General features: G+C 42.2%; 1 protein-coding gene across 2 annotated transcripts in view; it reads right to left on the bottom strand.

The window, feature by feature from the left end:
- The window catches only part of MTUS2 (microtubule associated scaffold protein 2), a 319,106-nt gene that overhangs the window by 44,809 nt on the left and 254,641 nt on the right, over nt 1–19,656 (bottom strand). For both annotated transcript variants that reach the window (XM_079973339.1, XM_079973338.1), the window contains one exon: nt 16,880–17,091. In XM_079973339.1, coding sequence (XP_079829465.1) covers nt 16,880–17,091 — 212 coding nt within the window. The remainder of the gene's footprint in view (nt 1–16,879; nt 17,092–19,656) is intronic.

Here is a 19,656-nt window from a genome sequence, read left to right as displayed (position 1 = left end):
TTATAATCAGTTTTGCAGATTGTTTCGAGTATATTGCTTTTATTCCGTTCATGAACTCGCCCTCTAGCCCCGCTTTTTCCATGCTCTTCAATAGGAACTGCCAAGAGACGTTATCAAATGCCTTTTCAGCATCGATAAAAATCAGCGCCGCGGGTATCTCATTCTTACATTCCAAGTACTCAATAATGTTTATAGCGTGCCTTACGTTATCTCTAAGTTGCCTATTTGGAAGAAATCCTGCCTGATCTTTATGTATTAAATTTACTAGACATTTCTTAAGTCTGTTTGCCAAATCTGCGAAGATTTTATAATCATTATTTAATAGTGATATCGGTCTATAGTTCTTAATATTCAGTTTGTCCATGTCTGGTTTAGGGATCATCGTTATATAAGCCTCTTTCCAGGACTCTGGAATCTTTCCTCCTTTCAATATCTTATTCATGGTGTCACATAGCACTGGTGTTAATTGGTGTTCTAATACTTTATACTATTTGGCTGATAATCCGTCCGGTCCTGGGGCTTTTCCTGGTTTCATCTTCTTTATTGCCTCCTGGATCTCTTCTATTTTTATGGGATTATTTAATTGGTATCTTTCTTCACCTGTTATGGTCTTCCCACTATAGTCTTCTAAATATTTTTCTATTTGGGCTATTCCTTTCTCTTCTTTTTTATACAGCTTCTCATAGAATTTGAGGAAATTCTCTTTTATTTCTTTTGGATCTTCAATCAAGTGCTCTTCTACTTTTATCTTATTTATTACACTATGTTCTTGCCTTCTTCTCAATTGCCATGCTAATAATTTGCCCGTTTTGTTTGCTGATTCGAAATATTTTTGTTTCATTACTTTGATTTTCCATTCTATTTCTTGACTTGTTAACATTGAATATTGAGATTGTAACATTTTTGTTGTTTGCCTGTTTTGATCATCGTTGGGGTTTGTTATTAATTTTTTCTCACACTCTCTTATCTGATTGAGAATTTCCTCCTTCTTTTGTTCTCTTACTTTCCTCCTGTAGCTGTTTTGCTGTATAAAAAACCCTCTTAAAACCGCTTTACTAGCGTCCCAGACTATGTCCAGACTTGTCCCAGAATTGAGATTCAGGGTAAAGTATTCTTTTAAGGTGGTTTTGGCTTTTTCCACAACCTCCTCGTTTTCTAATAGGTATTCATTTATTCTCCATCTGAAACCGCCCTGTGATTTACCTTTTATTTCCAATATAACCGAGTTATGGTCCGAGAGAGTTCTCGGTTGAATTTTGCAATTTGTAGTTCTTAATGCAAGCTCTCTAGAGACCCAGATTTGATCAATTCTACTCCAACTCTTATGCGGTTCTGAGAAGAAGGTGAATTGCTTCTCTATTGCATGTTTGTGTCTCCAAATGTCTATTAAATCTAAGTTTTCTTCCAAGTTCTTAAAGGATTTTGGCAGCTTCCCTTGTTTATTTTCCCCCTTTCCTAATTGTTTATCTAATTCCGGTTCCGGCACTCCATTAAAGTCTCCCATTAGGATCGTCATATTAGATTCCAACTCCAATAGCATTTGTTCCAGTTTCTTAAAGAATTCTGGCTTGTTCGAATTTGGGGCGTATATGTTTATCACATTAAGCTTTTCACCTTGGAAGTTAATTTGTACTCCCAAGATCCTTCCTTCATTATCTCTACAGATCACTTTGGGGTCCCATTTTTCTTTCACATATATCGCCACCCCTCTTTTCTTTTCCGTTGTGCAATTTATAAACCCAACTCCCAACTTTTTATGTACCAGGATATGTTTATGTTTTTTACACACGTGTGTCTCCTGTAAACAGATTACGTCTACTTTCTTTCTTTTCAACACATTTACAATTTTATTCCTTTTGGTTTTTTCATTCAGACCATTCACATTCCACGACAGAAATTTTAAGTTCATTATAATGACTACTTTTCGGTCTACAAATAATTAGTGTTTTAAATTCGAGTGGTTTTGTTTTCTCTGTTCTCCTCCTCTTCTTCTTCTACCTCTTCTGCTACTACCTCTTCTTCTTCTTCTTCTTCTTCTTCTTCGTCTGCTTCCTCCCCTCTACCTCTCTCTTCTTGGTCCTTTCCTCTTTCTTTTTTCCTTCTTCTCTCCTCTGTATCCTCGTTTCTTCCTTCATATCTCTCTTCTGTTCTTCCTAGCTCTTTCTCATATCTACGCAGAAATTTCTTCACTTCTTGCATCTCGGCGATCCTGAATCTTTTGTCTTTGTAAAAAAAGGAGATTCCTTCAGGGAACTCCCATCTATATTGTATATTGTTCTTTTTTAGGACATTTACCAATTGTTTATAACCTTCCCTTTTGCGCAGGAGTCTGGTTGGTATCTCTTTAAAGATGATGATTGGTCTGCCGTCAATGACTAATTTTTTTTGATAGCTTCTTTTTAATATCAAATTTTTCATCTCTATCGAGTTAAAGATAACCAAGCAGTCTCCTGCAATTTTCCTTAATCTCACTTGTTCTGTCTTTATTTTAATTCTGAAAGCGTTTTCCATCGTATATGCAACCTCTTCTTCTTTCAATTCTAACCATTTCGCTAGCTCTTTGATCATTTTTTCCTTAATATTTTCATTTATCTCTTCACCTACTCCCCTAAATTTCAAATTTAATTGTTTTTGTTTCATATTGATCATCGCCAGATTGTCTAAGATTTGGTCCTGGTTTTTATTTAGTTCTCCTATCTCATCCCTTATCCTGTCTGTCTCCTTTCTTTGTTCTTTCATTTCTTTCTGTATTTTTTTATTTGTTTCCTCCATGGCCTTTGACCGACTTGCCAAGTCTTTGATTTTGCTTGACAGTTCTCCAACTGCACCCTCTATTCTCTTATCTATTAACTCATGCATCTCTCCAAGTTTTTTTTCATATGTATTTCACTCTGTTTGAACTCCTCTTTTATTTTTAACCATAAGATGTCTAAGTCCTTTATCTCTTCTTGTCGGGATGTTTTCCTTTCCAATGGTGTTCCTCCTGCCTTTTTTCCTTCTTTCCCTGCCATTTTCTCTTTCACTGGTTTTAAATTAAATCTCCTACAATACGTATTCTCTCCCCTAAAGGGCACACACTCTAAGCTCTATCTAATTAATTATCGAGCAATGAGTTCAAAAACACTCTCTTAGACACTCTCCCCTAGGGGGCGCACACTCTGAATTCTGTCTAATTAATTATCGAGCAGCGGATTCACGAACACTCCTTTAATCATTCAGAAGGAATGTATGAAAGTCAACTCTATACTTATAATAGATCAGGCTCGTCTTTAGACACTTTAAATTCCAATAAATTCATTTATATTGATAAATTAACTTAGATAGTTTCAATGTCCTATCGAACTTGCTATAAGGCTTTTATAATAAGAGAGGAAAAAAAGGGGGAAAAAACAGACAGAATATACAATATCAAAACCAAACAAGATCAACAAAGCAACCAACCGATGATAAGAACAGCAACAGAAATTTAGCTTTTATCTAATTTTGTCTTATGTGGGGGCTCTTTTTCCTTCTTTCTATTTAAACTTCAGCCAGTTTAGCCAGGCTAGTCCAGTTCTAAATTTTTACTAGGATACCTTAATTATTATTTAAGAGTTAAGCCCCCAAAAAAGGTCTCTCCAGCTAAGAGAGGAGTGAAGATATCAAAGTAGTTCTCAAAGAGAAAATTTATCACTAAATAGGTAGATAAGAGGTGAGCCCAGTCTCTGCTGCACAATTCAATGATGTCCACACATTTGGGGTTCCACAGGTGGAAAAGAGGGAGGGCTAGATTTTTACTTAGCTTCTACCTCCTCAGGTCTGTGTTCTTCAGCCACTTGCTGGCTTAATCCAATATCAGGTTATACAAATCAGGGGAAAAAAGAAAAAGAAAAATAAATAAATAAGAAAAACAACAACCCCCCAAAAAAACCCCCCAAAAACAAAAAGCAGCCCAATGTCCTGAAGTCCTGAGAAAATCGCCAAAGGTCCCGCAAACCAAGGGTCCAAGGAGAGAAGAGAGGAACCAAATATCAAATGTATAACTATATCCTCCAATACTCTGGGTAGATTCCTCTCTCAAATATATTTCAGCTCCACCGAAATCCACATATCAGAGCCTTTGAGGGACTCGTGTTTTCAGTCCAAATTGTTCAGAAAGGAGGAAGGAGGAAGCTACTCTTTAAACTGAAGTCCATAAGTAAATCCAAATAGTTCTCTGTAGCTCATAGGAACGAAGCAGGAAGAGAGGAGACAAAACTCCAGCTTCTTTAAAGGAGGAAGGGGGAGGTTGCTTCCAGATTTTTTTAAAAAATAAAAAATAAAAAATAAAAAAAATAGAGGAGAAGAGGAGGGAAAGAAAGATTTGCCCTCTTGTTTAATCCTATAAGAACTTCCATAATTAACTTCAAAAACAGAGGGGGCAGGTAAAGATTTAAGCTGTTTATTTATTCCGTCCTTTCTCCTGTCTCTTCTTTCCCCTTGCGTTTCTGTATCTCGTTTGTAACTTCAGAATGTTTCTCCTTTATAACCACTGTATTCCGTTTATTCCCTTATTTTAGTATCTTCTCCCCCAAAAGAAATACAAAGTCTCTAGAGGTCTGTTCAGTTACTTTTATAATACTTTGTTTCCTTTGCCTCGCTAAATAAGTTGCTGAGGACTTTCACTCTTCTGTTCTCCACAGCGGGCGCTTAGTCACTTCCTTTCTTCTCTCTTACGATTGTAAGCCCTGCGCCATATTTGCTCTGAAACATCAGGTCGGGTTCCTCACTTTAAATCCCTTTTCATCCAGTTCTCACTTAGTGCTTAATCCAAATTTTCCGTTCAAGATTACTCCAAAAGCACTAAGGATTCTGTTCTTAAAGTTACGGAGATTTGTCGCTTTTTCAGTGGGAGCTAGAGGCATTGCTGCACGGGGTCTGCAGAGCTTACCATTTCGCGTTTCTCAGTCCCGTCGCTCTCGGATCCTTAAAAAAAACCCGAAAAAGCTTCGGAACCGCTCCAACGCTGCTGGATGGCTAATCCCTCAGGGGGGCCCCCCCATGAGGTTTTGGGGGTCGCAGTGCCTTTGCGTCGCCCCCAAGCCCCCGTGAAGCTCGGAAAAGCTCTCAGCGGCTTTTTCCGCGCTCCCTGCTGCTAGCGATCCCAAACCGGAAGTCGCACCACTTTAGCTAATGGGGCCTCCTGAGGTACCACTGTACATGCATATAGGATTTCAGCCAATAATAATAATACTCACAATAATATAGTGAAAATTTGGTTATGCAGATCCACATGGTTTGTTACCTCAAATATTCTCTTACTTCTTGGTTATTATTTGCAATAGTGAGACGTTATCATGCTTCATATTAATTGATTGTAATTAATTGACACCATTATAACACTGAGACAATTTGTTAATGCTTCATTTTGGTAAACTGGTGAGAGAAAGAGGTCAGAACCAAGTCTTTGCAATAAAATAAGGAAGACAGACATGAAAAATATTTTCTCTCTCTCCAGAAAAATAAGGAAGACAGACATGTATATGACCTGGAGCATAACAGCTTACAATGAGTTAACTAATAGCTGGTACATCAAGAGCCTTTCTGATCCCCCCCAACTCTCTTGGAAGTCTGTGTGAGACTGAACCTGGATAGCTTTCATGACATATTTCGTTGATGCAGGGACAGAGAAAGGATGAGAGCTGCAGTCCAGCAACATCGGGGGGGGGGCACAGGTTCCCCATCCCAGAACTGGCTGGGGATCCAGAAAGTTATTTTTGCCTTGAGAGGGGGTGAATTTGCCACACCCCAACTCCCCTGGGAAAAAAGACTCAAAATGGTTTTGCCCTGGGGAAGAGTTGGGGAATGGTCAGGTGGACCATCAGGCCAATCGGGATGGAGAGGAAGCCACACTTTGTAAGAAACTGGCTCCACCCACCCCCACCCCCACCCCAACACCCCACTCTTCTCTTTGCAGCTTCTTCCTTATGGAATATGGGCTTTGCTTGTTGCCTGCTGAGTAAGAATTTTGGAGAGAGTTCCTGATTGGTCTTGGGACTCCTTTTTTATTATTTTTTGCCTACTTACTGCTTGGAGTCCTGTCCTTGGGGGTGCTGTTTTGTAGTGGTTTAATTGGTTCTCAGCTTGGGCAGGAATGAAAAGTTAAGATCTGGTGGGCTTAAAACCAGTGGCATTGTTGGGTTAAGGGCACTCTGTCACCCAATGCTGTTTTGGCATTGGATCCTTTTGGCTTGGCAGGGTCATTGGGTGAACCCCAACCTAGTGGGGCCATGCTGCATTTGCCAGGTTCACTTACCCAAGGTCCTTTGCAGAAAGGAGGAAGAATTTCATTCCTTTGCTGCAGGGCCACATGCCTCTAAACATGCCCGGGATTATACTTGTTTAATTAATAAGATTTTCTTTTTATGGATTTTTATTGCTATCAGAAAAGGCTTTTTCTATATAGTGAGAAAGTCGGCTAGTAACCCTGAAGAATTAAAAGCTAAAGCTTTATCACATGCCCACAAATAATGAGGCCATTGTGGCAAAGGCCAGAATTTACTGGCACTGTAAGATACTGTGGGGGAAATCCATCAGCCACTTCGCATGTTGTTACTGTTTTCATTTTTCATTTAGTAAAACAAACAAAACACAGCAGTTTAGATGCTCAGATGACAAAAACGTCTAGGCAACTGCAAAGCGCATTCCTAAAAAGCCATTCTGAAAGTGTCATCTATTTGAATATTGCAGGTGAACTCAATTTCCTCTCCAATAACAAAGGTATCATCTGTGACACCAGCTGCATGGGGGGCTCAGCTTATCAAATTATAAACTTCGCTTAATTCCTTGCGTGTCACAACCACTCTCCTGCAGTGGAAGAGACAAGCTTGTGTCAGAACCTTTTCTGATGCCATAGCAAATGGGATCCTTATCCATAACAAGGGTCCTCATCCTTGGAAATATTTTGATGGTGACGGCGACCTAATAATGAAATGCTAAAAAGGAGGGGAACAAAGTAGAAAGAGAAAACCAGGCGCAAATTCCCACTCAGTCATGAAACTCACTGTGTGACCTTAGGCCAGACATGGTCTCTTTGCCCTCCTTCCCTCCCTCCCTCGCAGGGTTGTTGTGGGGATTAAATGGGGGGAGAACCATGTACACCACAATAATAATAATAATAATAATAATAATAATAATAATAATAATAATTTTATACCCTGCCCTCCCCAGCCAAGACCGGGCTCAGGGCGGCTAACACCAGGTATAAAAACAATTGATTAAAATACAACTTAAAAACAAGATTAAAATACAACATTAAAATGCAGCCTCATTTCAGTAGAAACTCAAATCAAAAACTTTTTGGGGGATGAAAACGTCAAGTCTTCACCAAGGCCAACTATCCAGACTGGTCCTACATGGGCCAGAAAAAGCCAGGGAAGTCTTCAAATAGGAGTTCCATCACAGAAGGAGAAAGAAAAAAGGAAAGAGGGGGGGAGAGGATCAAGTTGTTTCCAAGCCGAAGGCCAGGTCGAACAAATCCGTGTTACAGGCCCTACAGAAAGAAATCAGACCCTGCAGGGCCCTGGTCTCATGAGACAGAGCGTTCCACCAGGCCAGAGCCAGTGTTGAAAAGGCCCTGGCTCTGGTTAAGGCTAATCTGACTTCCTTAGGGCCCTGGACTTCTAGGGTGTTGCTATTTATGGACCTTAAGGTCCTCCGTGGGGCACCCTTGATCTCCCCTGAGAAAAAAAAGTAGGATAGCAATGCACCAAACAAATAATATAGTGTGTTTAGCAGACCTCACTGAACAACAACCTCTCAGCTGCACCAAAGTCACAGATATTGGGGGTAAGAAATGGATGAATCCACCTAAGCCTACAGAGAACTCCTTGGTGAATGGGGAGGGAGGCGTTTGCTCATTGAATGATGGGTGGAATCCAATGCACTTGCTCCGTTAGTGCAAGGATTTTGGAACTTTCCCTCCTGCTGTGCACACCCTGCACCCTTCCCAAATCTGCTCCAAAGGGTTGGGGGAATTAGGGGGCCATAAGGGGGAGAGGAAGAAGGGAGGGGAGTTCTGTTGCCCAAGCAGAAATCAAAATTATCGTCATCCAGTGCTATACTGGCTACGACCCTTTGATCGATTTGTGACGTTTTAATCTACGTTTCAAAATTTGCATATTGTATGTTTCATTTTTTTTCCTGCAGCTGTGGCCATAAGGATTGGTAGGGCAGAAGGCAGGAGAAGCAACAGCAGGTGCCACCATAGTCAATAGCAAGCAGAGTCCTGATTCTAGTTTTGTCCCCATCTTTCTCCTTGCTGACAAAGTCTTCCATTCATTCCTGACTAAATCATGCCCTTAATGTTGTGGAAATTAGGCTTAAATACTCTTGAAACCCACTGGACACATTAACAGGTGACAATCAGAGAGGGGCAGCTGCAACGAGAGTGACCCTGGGACCCAGTCCTCATCTCCTTTCACTCTGATTGGCTGCAATCAGCACAAAAAATGAGAATTATTATTATCAGTGACTAACAAGCTCGCCTTTCATGCTGCTTGGGGTGGCTCTTGGGCGCTGGAGGCAGGGACGCTGCTACTTAAATAGTAACAGGTCTTTGAAACACACACCAACCCTAGACCACTCAGCCTTTGTTTGCAACTGAGCTATGTTGTCCCTAGCTTACATTTAGACTTTTTCCATCAGCAGGTTATCAGAATAGCTGCTGTGTCGTGCCTTACATGACTAGAGCTACAATGTCAGACCATAATCAAATTGCAAAGCAGGCAACCTCCAATTCCCTTCTCCCTGTAATTTAATTAAGCATGCTAATGTTATTTCGGAGGAGTAAACTGCAATGGGAAATGGGACAGTAAGTAATGATGTTTCACATAACGCTAAATGACGTTATCTGCAGTGCAGAAAGAAACCAATCAAAGGGTTTGTGTGGATAACCTCTCGTTTTCTGTCAGGGGAGATACAATCACGGAGTGATGCATTTACAGTGACTGAAAACTTCTGCATTTTTATTGAGCTTCGGTTCAAGATGTAGTTCATTTTGGAAATGAAAGGCAAGACTCCTCCCACATAGACACACCCTATCTCTCCTGTGTGAGTTGGTAGAGCATGAGACGCTTAATCTCAAGGTCGTGGGCTCAAGCCCCACATTGGGCCAAAGATTCCTGCTTTGCAGGGGGCTGGACTAGATGACCCTCGTGGTCCCTTCCAGCTGCATTTACAGTGGTACCTCGGGTTAAGTACTTCATTCGTTCTGGAGGTCCATTCTTAACCTGAAACTGTTCTGAACCTGAAGCACCACTTTAGCTAAAGGGGCCTCCTGCTGCTGCCGCGCCGCCGGAGCACGATTTCTGTTCTCATCATGAAGCAAAGTTCTTAACCCAAGGTACTATTTCTGGATTAGCGGAGTCTGTAACCTGAAGCGTATGTAACCCGAGGTACCACTGTACATCAGTGCAGAGGATTGGTGGTTTTGTTTTTTGTTATTTTGTTATTGATGCAGCCACACAAGTTTAAAAGGAACACATAACTTTAAATTTAAAACATGGCATTCACATACATTTCAATGAAGTCAAACTATTTTATATTCTAACTGCATCTCCTGAAAACAGAAAGCTGCTTATTATGGCTTAAAAACTGCCAAGACAGTCAGGCAATCTGTACTGCAACAATATATTTTAGCAGAGCATTTGTGAATAGCACCATCAGATTATTTGTTTTTAAAAAAGCATTGTGTTTCATCCTGAACCCAAGAGACAAACAAAAAATCAGCTTTCCATAAATAAAGGGCCAGGCTGAATAGCACCATTTCTGTAATATGTTACTTTAATGGTTTTAAGCTGATGTTTTGGGATGTCAGTTATGTAATTATTTATTGACAAAAAAACCTAATTAAAGGAAATAATATTTGCCGCAGGCACATTATTTTTCAGTCCCCAATTCTAGAAAAACAAAGGAAGGCAAGAAAAGTCTCCAGATGTTACATGTGTGTGATAATCACTGTGCACTGCAAACTATTGGCTGACCAATGTTTGCTCAATCTTTATGATAGCAGGTCCCTGTCATCTACGCATTAATGAACAGAGTGCCTCTGAGTGCAGTCTGAACCCAGGACCCGCCCCCCCCCCCTAACTGAGCTTACAGTCCTATCACACAAAAATCCAAAATCCATTCCTGGCCAGCTTTTTTTCCATTGCAGCAGCCTGATTTAGGTGGAATAAGTAATTTTTTGTTGCTATTATTGAACAGTTGTACATCAGACGGGGAAAAAAGCCATGTACTGGATGTGCAGGAAACCAGGAGTCCATGCCAGGCCATAATTGTCACTCACCAGGAACAAAGGTAAGGAGTCCTTGTCAATCGACTGCAAATCACCCAGAGATTTCCCAGTAGGTTCCCATCTACATTTTGCCCCAAACTATTCTATGGTTGCAATGTACAGTGGTACCTCTGGTTAAGTACTTAATTCATTCCGGAGGTCCGTACTTAACCTGAAACTGTTCTTAACCTGAAGCACCACTTTAGCTAATGGGGCCTCCCACTGCTGCTGCGCTGCCAGAGCATGATTTCTGTTCTCATCCTGAAGCAAAGTTCTTAACCTGAAGCACTACTTCTGGGTTAGCTGAGTCTGTAACCTGAAGCGTATGTAACCCGAGGTACCACTGTAACTGAATATCCACCCTATTAGGTCCCATCTACATTATATGTTCAAATCATCATCATTGCATTTTAAACAGTCATGGCTTCCCAACAAAGAATCCTGGGAACTGAGTTTGTTAAGGGTGCTGTGAGTTGTTAGGAGAGCCCTATCTCTCTCACGGGGCTACGGTTCTCAGAGTGGTTTAACAGCCAAGCCCTCTACCCAGGGAACTCTGGGAACTGGAACTCAGGCCAAGGGGAACTGGGCTCTCCCAACAACCCTCAGCATCCATAACAAACTACAGTTTTCAGAATCCTTAGGAGGGAGGCATGATTTTAAAGTGTTATGCTTTAAATGGAGAGCACAGATGGGGCCTCACTGAGAAGAAATAGGGGAACCATTCTTTTACGCACATATTACATGATTTAGCACATGGAACAACATTTTCCTGGAATCCGAAGCTAGCATTTCGCTCAGTGCAGAAACTATGCAAGACCGGATGAGGAATACATATGATGACCAAATCCTAGCACCTGCTCCTCTGCTGCCGTATTTGGAATGAATCAGCAAGTAAATTGCTTTGCGAAAAGTGTGTGTGTGTTTGTGTGTGTCCTTGCTCTCAGCCAGCAGGGGGGTGCCTCTGTTCAGCCTAATTGGACAAGTTAGCAGCTTCCAGAGCTTGCAAGCTGAAAAGGTAAAAATGTAATCAGTGCTAATTAAGGGCTAATTATCTCCAATTTGGAATTGACCACCAGGTGTTCAGAGAGGTGGAGGAGAAAAAAAGGATGCTGTGACATAGACATTATATGGCTTAGGGTGTGTTAGCTCTCTTCCATCTTCCTTGCGGACCCATTTTGCATTCTGTGATGATAAAAGGGTGCAATATTTTCAGATTCCCATCTGTTTCTGAACCCCGAGTATACACATGTAAACAAGCCCAAGTCTATGATTCCAGCCTGTCTTTGAACTGAATCCATGCCTCTTATTTAATGCTTCCTATGCCAGCAGCAGCAACTGCCTGTACACAGCAGGACAAGGCCACAAGCCTACAGTCAAATCTATACTTGCTGGCTTTCAAAAATTCAGAAATTTACAGTCAGGTCATATGTGTCCTTACCTGCATGGAAAAGTTCAGGACTGAAATTGGACATAATAAGGACCTGGAGTACGACAAGGCTGTATATTGTCTCCCTGCTTATTTAACTTATATGCAGAATTCATCATGCGAAAGGCTGGGCTGGATGAATCCGAAGCCGGAATTAAGATTGCCGGAAGAAATATCAACAACCTCAGATATGCAGATGACACAACCTTGATGGCAGAAAGTGAGGAGGAATTAAAGAAGCTTTTATTGAGGGTGAAAGAGGAGAGCGCAAAATATGGTCTGAAGCTCAACATCAAAAAAACGAAGATCATGGCCACTGGTCCCATCACCTCCTGGCAAATAGAAGGAGAAGAAATGGAGGCAGTGAGAGATTTTACTTTCTTGGGCTCCATGATCACTGCAGATGGTGACAGCAGCCACGAAATTAAGAGACGCCTGCTTCTTGGGAGGAAAGCAATGACAAACCTAGACAGCATCTTAAAAAGTAGAGACATCACCTTGCCAACAAAGGTCCGTATAGTAAAAGCTATGGTTTTCCCAGTAGTGATGTATGGAAGCGAGAGCTGGACCATAAAGAAGGCAGATCGCCGAAGAATTGATTCCTTTGAATTATGGTGCTGGAGGAGACTCTTGAGAGTCCCATGGACTGCAAGAAGAACAAACCGATCCATTCTGAAGGAAATCAGCCCTGAGTGCTCACTGGAAGGACAGATTGTGAAGCTGAGGCTCCAATACTTTGGCCACCTCATGAGAAGAGAAGACTCCCTGGAAAAGACCCTGATGTTGGGAAAGATGGAGGGCACAAGGAGAAGGGGACGACAGAGGACGAGATGGTTGGATAGTGTCTTCGAAGCTACAAACATGAGTCTGACCAAACTGCGGGAGGCAGTGGAAGACAGGAGGGCCTGGTGTGCTCTGGTCCATGGGGTCACGAAGAGTCGGACACGACTAAACGACTAAACAACAACAACAAAGGACCTGGATGGTGGGATGCTGGCAAGAAAAGGAATAATACTCACACTCACTTAACACATACTAAGCATGACACTTCTGCTTTGGGGGCATACTGCTAACCCCATAATTGAAGCCAAGAAAACGTGTGTGTTTATATGATATTTTGATATTTCCATTCATTCAGATTGCATGCCTAAATGTATGCCAGTGTCAGGACTTGATCAGGACTCTCTGGGTAGCCATTTCTGAATCTAGGCCTGGAGGCAAAGGGAGAAGATGGAAACCTAAGAACCATGCAGAAGGAGTTTGAAGGCCAGTAGGTTTTGCTCTTCTGATAAGGCCAAGGCAGGAGGTCCAAGTGCTAGCAATTTCACCTGGCCAGTCCAGAGGTTTTTTTTTGCCTGCCAAACACAAGGGCAAATTCTACATACTCCTTCCCCTGTTGCACCTGAAGAGGGCACCAATACTTAACCAGGCAAAGTTGTAGGGTAATTATCAAGCTTATCCACACTTACCTTGTTTCTCATTCTTTGAAGGCTGAGGTCCATGCTCTAACGCTCTGCGTCTGAGTGTCTCCTCCTCCAAACTGCCCCCGCGAAAACCCAATATTTAAAGCTGAGGAGGACACTGAACCTTAAAGAACAGGTTTTTGTGGGGCAAAAAAAGGGAGCACTCAGACACACCCAGTTTTTAATTGCAGGCCATGCCAGGAAAGGATGGAGGAAAGTAAGTGTGGATAAGCCCTTAGCTTCTGTATCAGCTCCTGGTTTTCCAAATCAAGCCCTTGGGCTCTCGAGAGGCAATACATACATGGATTCATACCGTCATGCTCTAAGATTTAATAGATTTAATGCTTTATTGCTCAACCATATTGATACTGAGCTTCTTTTAGGTCTGTGAGGTTCTGGGGTCCAACCCTTAGCTGCACCACTAGTCTATTTCAAGGTAATTAGTGCACATGACAATACAGCTAGAAATGTGTTCAAAAATATTTTGTCGTGTTCAGGCAAGATCTATTATTGGAGAGAAAATATATTAATAATAAAGTTGCAGTCTTATTAGTATCTGTATTTCTTTTGGATGTATAACCTCCATTTTTAAGTGCAAAACTCAGATGGCTCATTTTTTGCCATTTCAAGATACTCCCTAGCTATCAGAGCTTTAAATATGTGTTAGTTATGTATATTCACAACATTCTGTGTGTGTTTTGATGTTTTTGTAGTCTTCTTAGGTAGATTGTTTATTTTGACAGAGCAGTTTGCAAAATTCTGAATCCTGAAAAAAACCAAAAGCCTTGGACTATGTGAATTAATTATGAATTGAACTGGAACAGAATTAGTTCCTTTATAGAGGTGGTGAACTAGAACTAATTCCTTTTTAAAATGAGCTTTCCAAGCACTGTCATGTGCACACTCACCGGTGATGACAATGACATTTGAACGACATTAAAAGGTTGCACAGTGTTCTGTATAGTGGAAGCAAAAACCTGCAACAATAACCAGAACTGAAATTTTGAATCCAGTGGATCTTACCTTTCATTCTGAAATAAAGAAAAGTCCTGTGAAGCTTGAAAGTTTCCTTTTATTCAACTCTCGTTAAAACCAACCAGTTAAAAGCAACCAAATTATTCTCTTAGAACCAATGTAGGAACCACCCTCTGCTTTACCTATCATGCTATTTTATGTTATTTCCCCAGCAGATGTCACTATTGCCCCTTGTAACACAGAGATTTCAGATTTAATTTTGTTGCTTGAAATTGGGCCAGAGTTTTTCTTCATTGATTATTTGACCGGTGTAACTTGCCCTAGGTTGGCAGTAACTGATATTAGAGATTTCCCAGTGTCTTGCTACATGAAATGACCAATTCATTTTAATGGTTGGAAGACAACCATTCACCCAGAGCCAGCATCTTCAGCACCAAGGCCAGCGCACAAAGCAGTCAAGTGCGATGTTCCCAACAATATGTCAATAGTTGCTACAAATGCCTATTCAAGGTCAAAGTTTGACCCTTGCTCATTAGTTTGCTAATTAATAACTAATTAACACACATCAGTCCATGAGCGTGGTAATCACTCACTGTATAAGTGACTAACTGCCTGTGCCAAACCACTGCTTTCATTTCCCCCCAGTTTCAATGCACAAGATAATAGCAAGATCCCCGTTTGTATAATTTGTTATGTGGCTGGCCAAGGAATTTGCACATATAGATCACTCTGAATTTTAGCTCTTTGTTTCGTTTCACAGCCATTTCCTCTGCTTTCCTCTCTTGAAGTACTTACATCACTGCTATAAATCAAATGCAAACAATAAAGTTGACATGCTGCTTATAAATGGATTCTAAAGGAAGCGACAAATTAAGACTATAATATGCACCACCCTAATTCTTCCGCTTTGTATGGGGATCCAGCTACGGAACATTTGTTTACTTGACTGATCTCATTCTCTTTTAGTATAGTACATCACTGATGCGTGTGTGGTTCAACGACTATGTATAGCCAGAATGAGCCAAGCCATTCTGGTGTTTTTTAGATAAAACATTTAAGTCCCAGTTCCATGGTAGGAAGTAGCTCTGGGGAAACCCAAGCCCATTGCTGGCTTCTGTCCCATCTTACCTGGCCTTACAACAAGTGTGGGGAACATTTGGCCTTCCAGATGTTGCTGAACTACAACTCCCATCAATCCCAGCAAGCACAGTCAATGGCCAAGGATGATGGCAGCTGTAGTTCAGCAGCAACCAGAGCAACAAAGGTTCCACACCTGCCCTACAGCTTGTTGATGTGGTCCTCCCCGTCCTCAATAACCCAAACTGGGATCTGGATATCTACCATCTCAGTGCTTTCAAGTTATCTGCACCTGCATGGGACAGATTAGATACTATTCTTACCTGAATTCATTGAACCTGCCTGAAAATTTATTTATTTATTTAAGTTCTAGACTGCCCGTTGACCGATAAACTTGTCTGGCTTTTTTTCCCCCCCCTGCTTATAGAAATACTGTAAAACGTTGCAGCAGTTCTCAACCTGTGGGTCCCCAGATGTTGTTGGACTACAACTCCCATCATCCCTGAGCTCAGGCCTTTATTAGCTAGGGGTGATGGGAGTTGTAGTTCAACAACATCTGGGGACCCACAGGTTGAGAAAGGCTGGTTTACAGTCTTTTTCTTGCTTTCAGTTTTTGAGTCTCAAAAATGCATGCACTAAAGCAAAACTCTTTCCATATACTCCCAGGTCAGAACTGCTGCCCTAGGTTTCTTCTAATGGAGATGACTCACATTTTGTTTCTACCTATCGGAATTGTGTAACATGTGAATCATCTCCATTAGAAAAACCCAGGGAAGCACTTCTCACCCAGGAGTATTAAAGGCAATTGTTCTACATTGCAGTCCAGATGTTTTGGACTACAAATCCCATTATGCCTGACCACTTGCCATGCTGCCTGAGGCAGATGGGCATTGTAGTCCAAAACATCCAGCTGGCATGAGAATGGGGAGGACACATCTACATGTCTATATAATACGTAAGCATTGCAATATAACAGTCTTAAGTGCACAATTATAAAAGGGAGATGGCGTTCTACTATCCCAGATGTGGCATTGTCAAGAACATTGGGCAGATTAAATTAAGCTGCTACACTAGTAGAACCAGTGCAATGACTCCCGCTAACACAATGGGACTTCCTCCAGCTCCACCCTGCCCCCACACTCCCCTGCACCCTCTCCAAATCTGTTTCTGTCCTCTGTATAGGGGACACATATTTCTCCTTCGCTGGTAATCTTGGGATCTAGCATTCCTAATGCAAAGCAACAAAGGCTGCAGACACAGCTGCCAACACACAGCCACCACCTTGCATTTTCTCCTGCTTCAAACAAGGTAACCATTAAGCGCCGTCATTTCCACACAAATTGTCGACACTGTGGCATGTACCTCCCTTGTACTGAAGACTGCAATCCTGGTGCAAGATGGATGGCAATGGCTGAGGTTGCCCTGCTCAATATTGTTCCTTGTTTAAACACTATCTCCACACTCCCCCCCCCCCCCCCGACAAAACAGGGCTGGCAAAGCCTAGGTTTTGCATCGGGATCGACATGACACCCCCTCTACCACCTACGCTAACCAGAAGCCACTGGAAAAGAGGGAAATAATATTGCATGGGTTTAGGTACCACCAAGAACATTTGGAACGTGGATAGCAAAAAAGAAACCTTACTTTCTGAAAGAAATGCTGTGTTGTGATAACAAAGACATCAAAGCCACAGCCTGTTCTCTTAAGTTCCTCCTGGATGCAGCTGAATTTCCTGGCCTGTTCATCACACTTCTCCTTCATTTGCTGGATGAGCTGCCGCTCAGCCTCTCGAGTCTGCAAGTCAGGCTTGGTGGAAAATCCATTCCTTGGAACGGGTGACCTTTGTTTAGGGTGTCCTGCAAGAAGCAATAAAGAATACCCAAGGCTGTAATCAGTTACTTTATATGTACGGACACAGCTTTTCACAGTTATAAGGCTCTTGAGACTTGCCTCTATGGTTGTTCTTTTTTGTGTGTTTTAAAGAATTTGCTCACAGTACAAAATAAAAGCACCAGCCCATAAAAACAAAACTTTATGCTCAGGGGGAGGGTTCCAGTATGGCATGGCATGGCTGTAAGTATACGACTTAATAGTTTTATGGATCTTCTAGTCACTAGTGAATAGTGTTTGATTCTCTCAGATTACTGTTTTATACGTGTAGTTAGACAAACCAACATTTTCTGGTGGGAAGGCTTGAGAGTGAGGTATGTTATGTGGAAGACTGCTAAGGACAAATTTGGGAGATATTACTTGGCGGGGGAGGGAAGTGAGGTCGCAGCTTCCATATCAGTTATTTTGTTTAGTTGCCAATGATAATAATAATAATAATAATAACAATAATAACAATAATAATTTTTTTTTATATCCCGCCCTCCCCAGCCAAAGCCAGGCTCAGGGTGGCTAACAACAATAAAATAATACAACATTCTAAAATCATTTCATTATAAAATTAATTCAAATCAAATTGATGGCAACCATTGGGCTAGAGTTCTGTGAAGATTGCCAAAGGAGGGAGTCAGGCTGTGCCCTTGCCAAAGGCTTGGTGGAACAGCTCTGTCTTGCAGGCCCTGCGGAAAGATGTCAAGTCCCGCAGGGCCCTAGTCTCTTGTGGCAGAGCGTTCCACCAGATCGGAGCCACAGCTGAAAAAGCTCTGGCTCTGTTTGAGGCCAGCCTAACCTCTCTGTGGCCTGGGACCTCCAAGATGTTTTTGTTTGAAGATCGTAAGTTCCTCTGTGGGACATACCAGGAGAGGCGGTCCCGTAGGTACGAGGGCCCTAGGCCGCATAGGGCTTTAAAGGTTAAAACCAGCACCTTAAACCTGATCCTGTACTCCACCGGGAGCCAGTGCAGCTGGTATAGCACCGGGTGAATGTGATCTCACAGCGAGGACCCCGTAAGGAGTCTTGCTGCAGCATTCTGCACCCACTGGAGTTTCTGGGTCAGTCTCAAGGGCAGCCCCACATAGAGTGAGTTACAATAATCCAATCTGGAGGTGATCATCACGTGGATCACAGTGGCTAGGTCAGGGCGAGAGAGGTAAAGAGCCAACTGCTTAGCTTGGCGGAGATGGAAAAATGCTGCCTTTGTTATAGCTGCAATCTGCACCTCCATGGAAAGGGAGGTGTCGAAGATTACACCCAAACTCTTAACGGACGGTGGTGGTACTAATTGTGCACCTCTGTCTTCGAAGGATTTAACTTCAACTGCCTCCCACCTAACCATCCAGCCACAGCTTCCAAACATCTGGTCAGTGTGTCTGGGGCCGAGTCAGGATGGCCATCCATCAACAGATAGAGTTGGGTGTCATCAGCATACTGATGGCAGCCCAGCCCAAAACTCTGGACAAGCTGGGCGAGGGAGTGCATAAAGATGTTGAAAAGCATCGGGGAGAGTATCGCACCCTAAGGTACTCCACACACCAAGGAGTGGCGTGATGACAGTTCCCCCCCAAGTGCCACCCTCCGTCCCCGACCAGAGAGAAACGATCGCAGCCACTGAAGGACTGTGCCCTGGATCCCCACGTCGGCAAGGCGGTGGTCAAGGAGTTTGTGATCGACCATGTCGATGGCTGCTGACAGGTCTAGAAGAATCAGCAGCCCTGACCCGCCTCGATCCAGCTGCCTGCAGAGATGCTGTATATGTGCAGTTTTGTGGTATTTTTGTATTTGATTCTTATTTGTAAGAGAACATTTTGTTTTTCTGTTATTTACGCTGGTTTAAATATGCGTTTCATACTTGACATTCCTTTCTAGCATTTTATTTTGATATTCTGTAATGTTGCATTTAATGCTTTAAGGCAGGTTGTAAACCACTTTGATAAAACCCCAAATATAAATGGGTATATATCAAAAGAAGACAGAGCTCTGTGTACCACATGACTTGGCCTGCCCTCCCCCCACTAAGGTAACTTAGTTTAGTTAGAAAATATGTGGAAAGAGTAATTTAATATTTAACTGTAAATTTATGTAAGGTTGTTTTTTTCTTTGTATGTGTGGATTTAAGATACTGTATGATGTCTATGAATTTCAATAAAGGATTTTTTTTTTAAAGGTAACCTGCTGCCCTCAGGTGTGATGGAAGATGCTATACGGTTACCATTGTTGAAGTAAGATTCTACTGCTAGTCCAGTTGAGGTATGAACATGGAATAGTAGGAGAGAGCCACCCAGGGCCAGCCCAAGACATTCTGGCACCTGAGGTGACCCACAAAATGGCACTGCTTCCCCGTGAATGAAGAAGGGAAGGCGTGAAGATTGACACCAGGAACAAAGGGGGAATAAGGATCTACATCGGGATTCACTGCCCCTGCAGATCTTGTCACCTGAGGTGGTTGCCTCACCTTGTCTTATGGGTGGGCCGGCCCTGGAGCCATCTTGTCCTTCACCTCAGGCAGCAAAATGTCTTGGGCTGGCTCTAGAGGG

The sequence above is a fragment of the Podarcis cretensis genome (genome assembly GCF_951804945.1).
Source record: "Podarcis cretensis genome assembly, chromosome: 4".
Lineage (NCBI taxonomy): Eukaryota > Metazoa > Chordata > Lepidosauria > Squamata > Lacertidae > Podarcis > Podarcis cretensis.
This window is presented reverse-complemented; position numbering and strand designations above follow the sequence as displayed.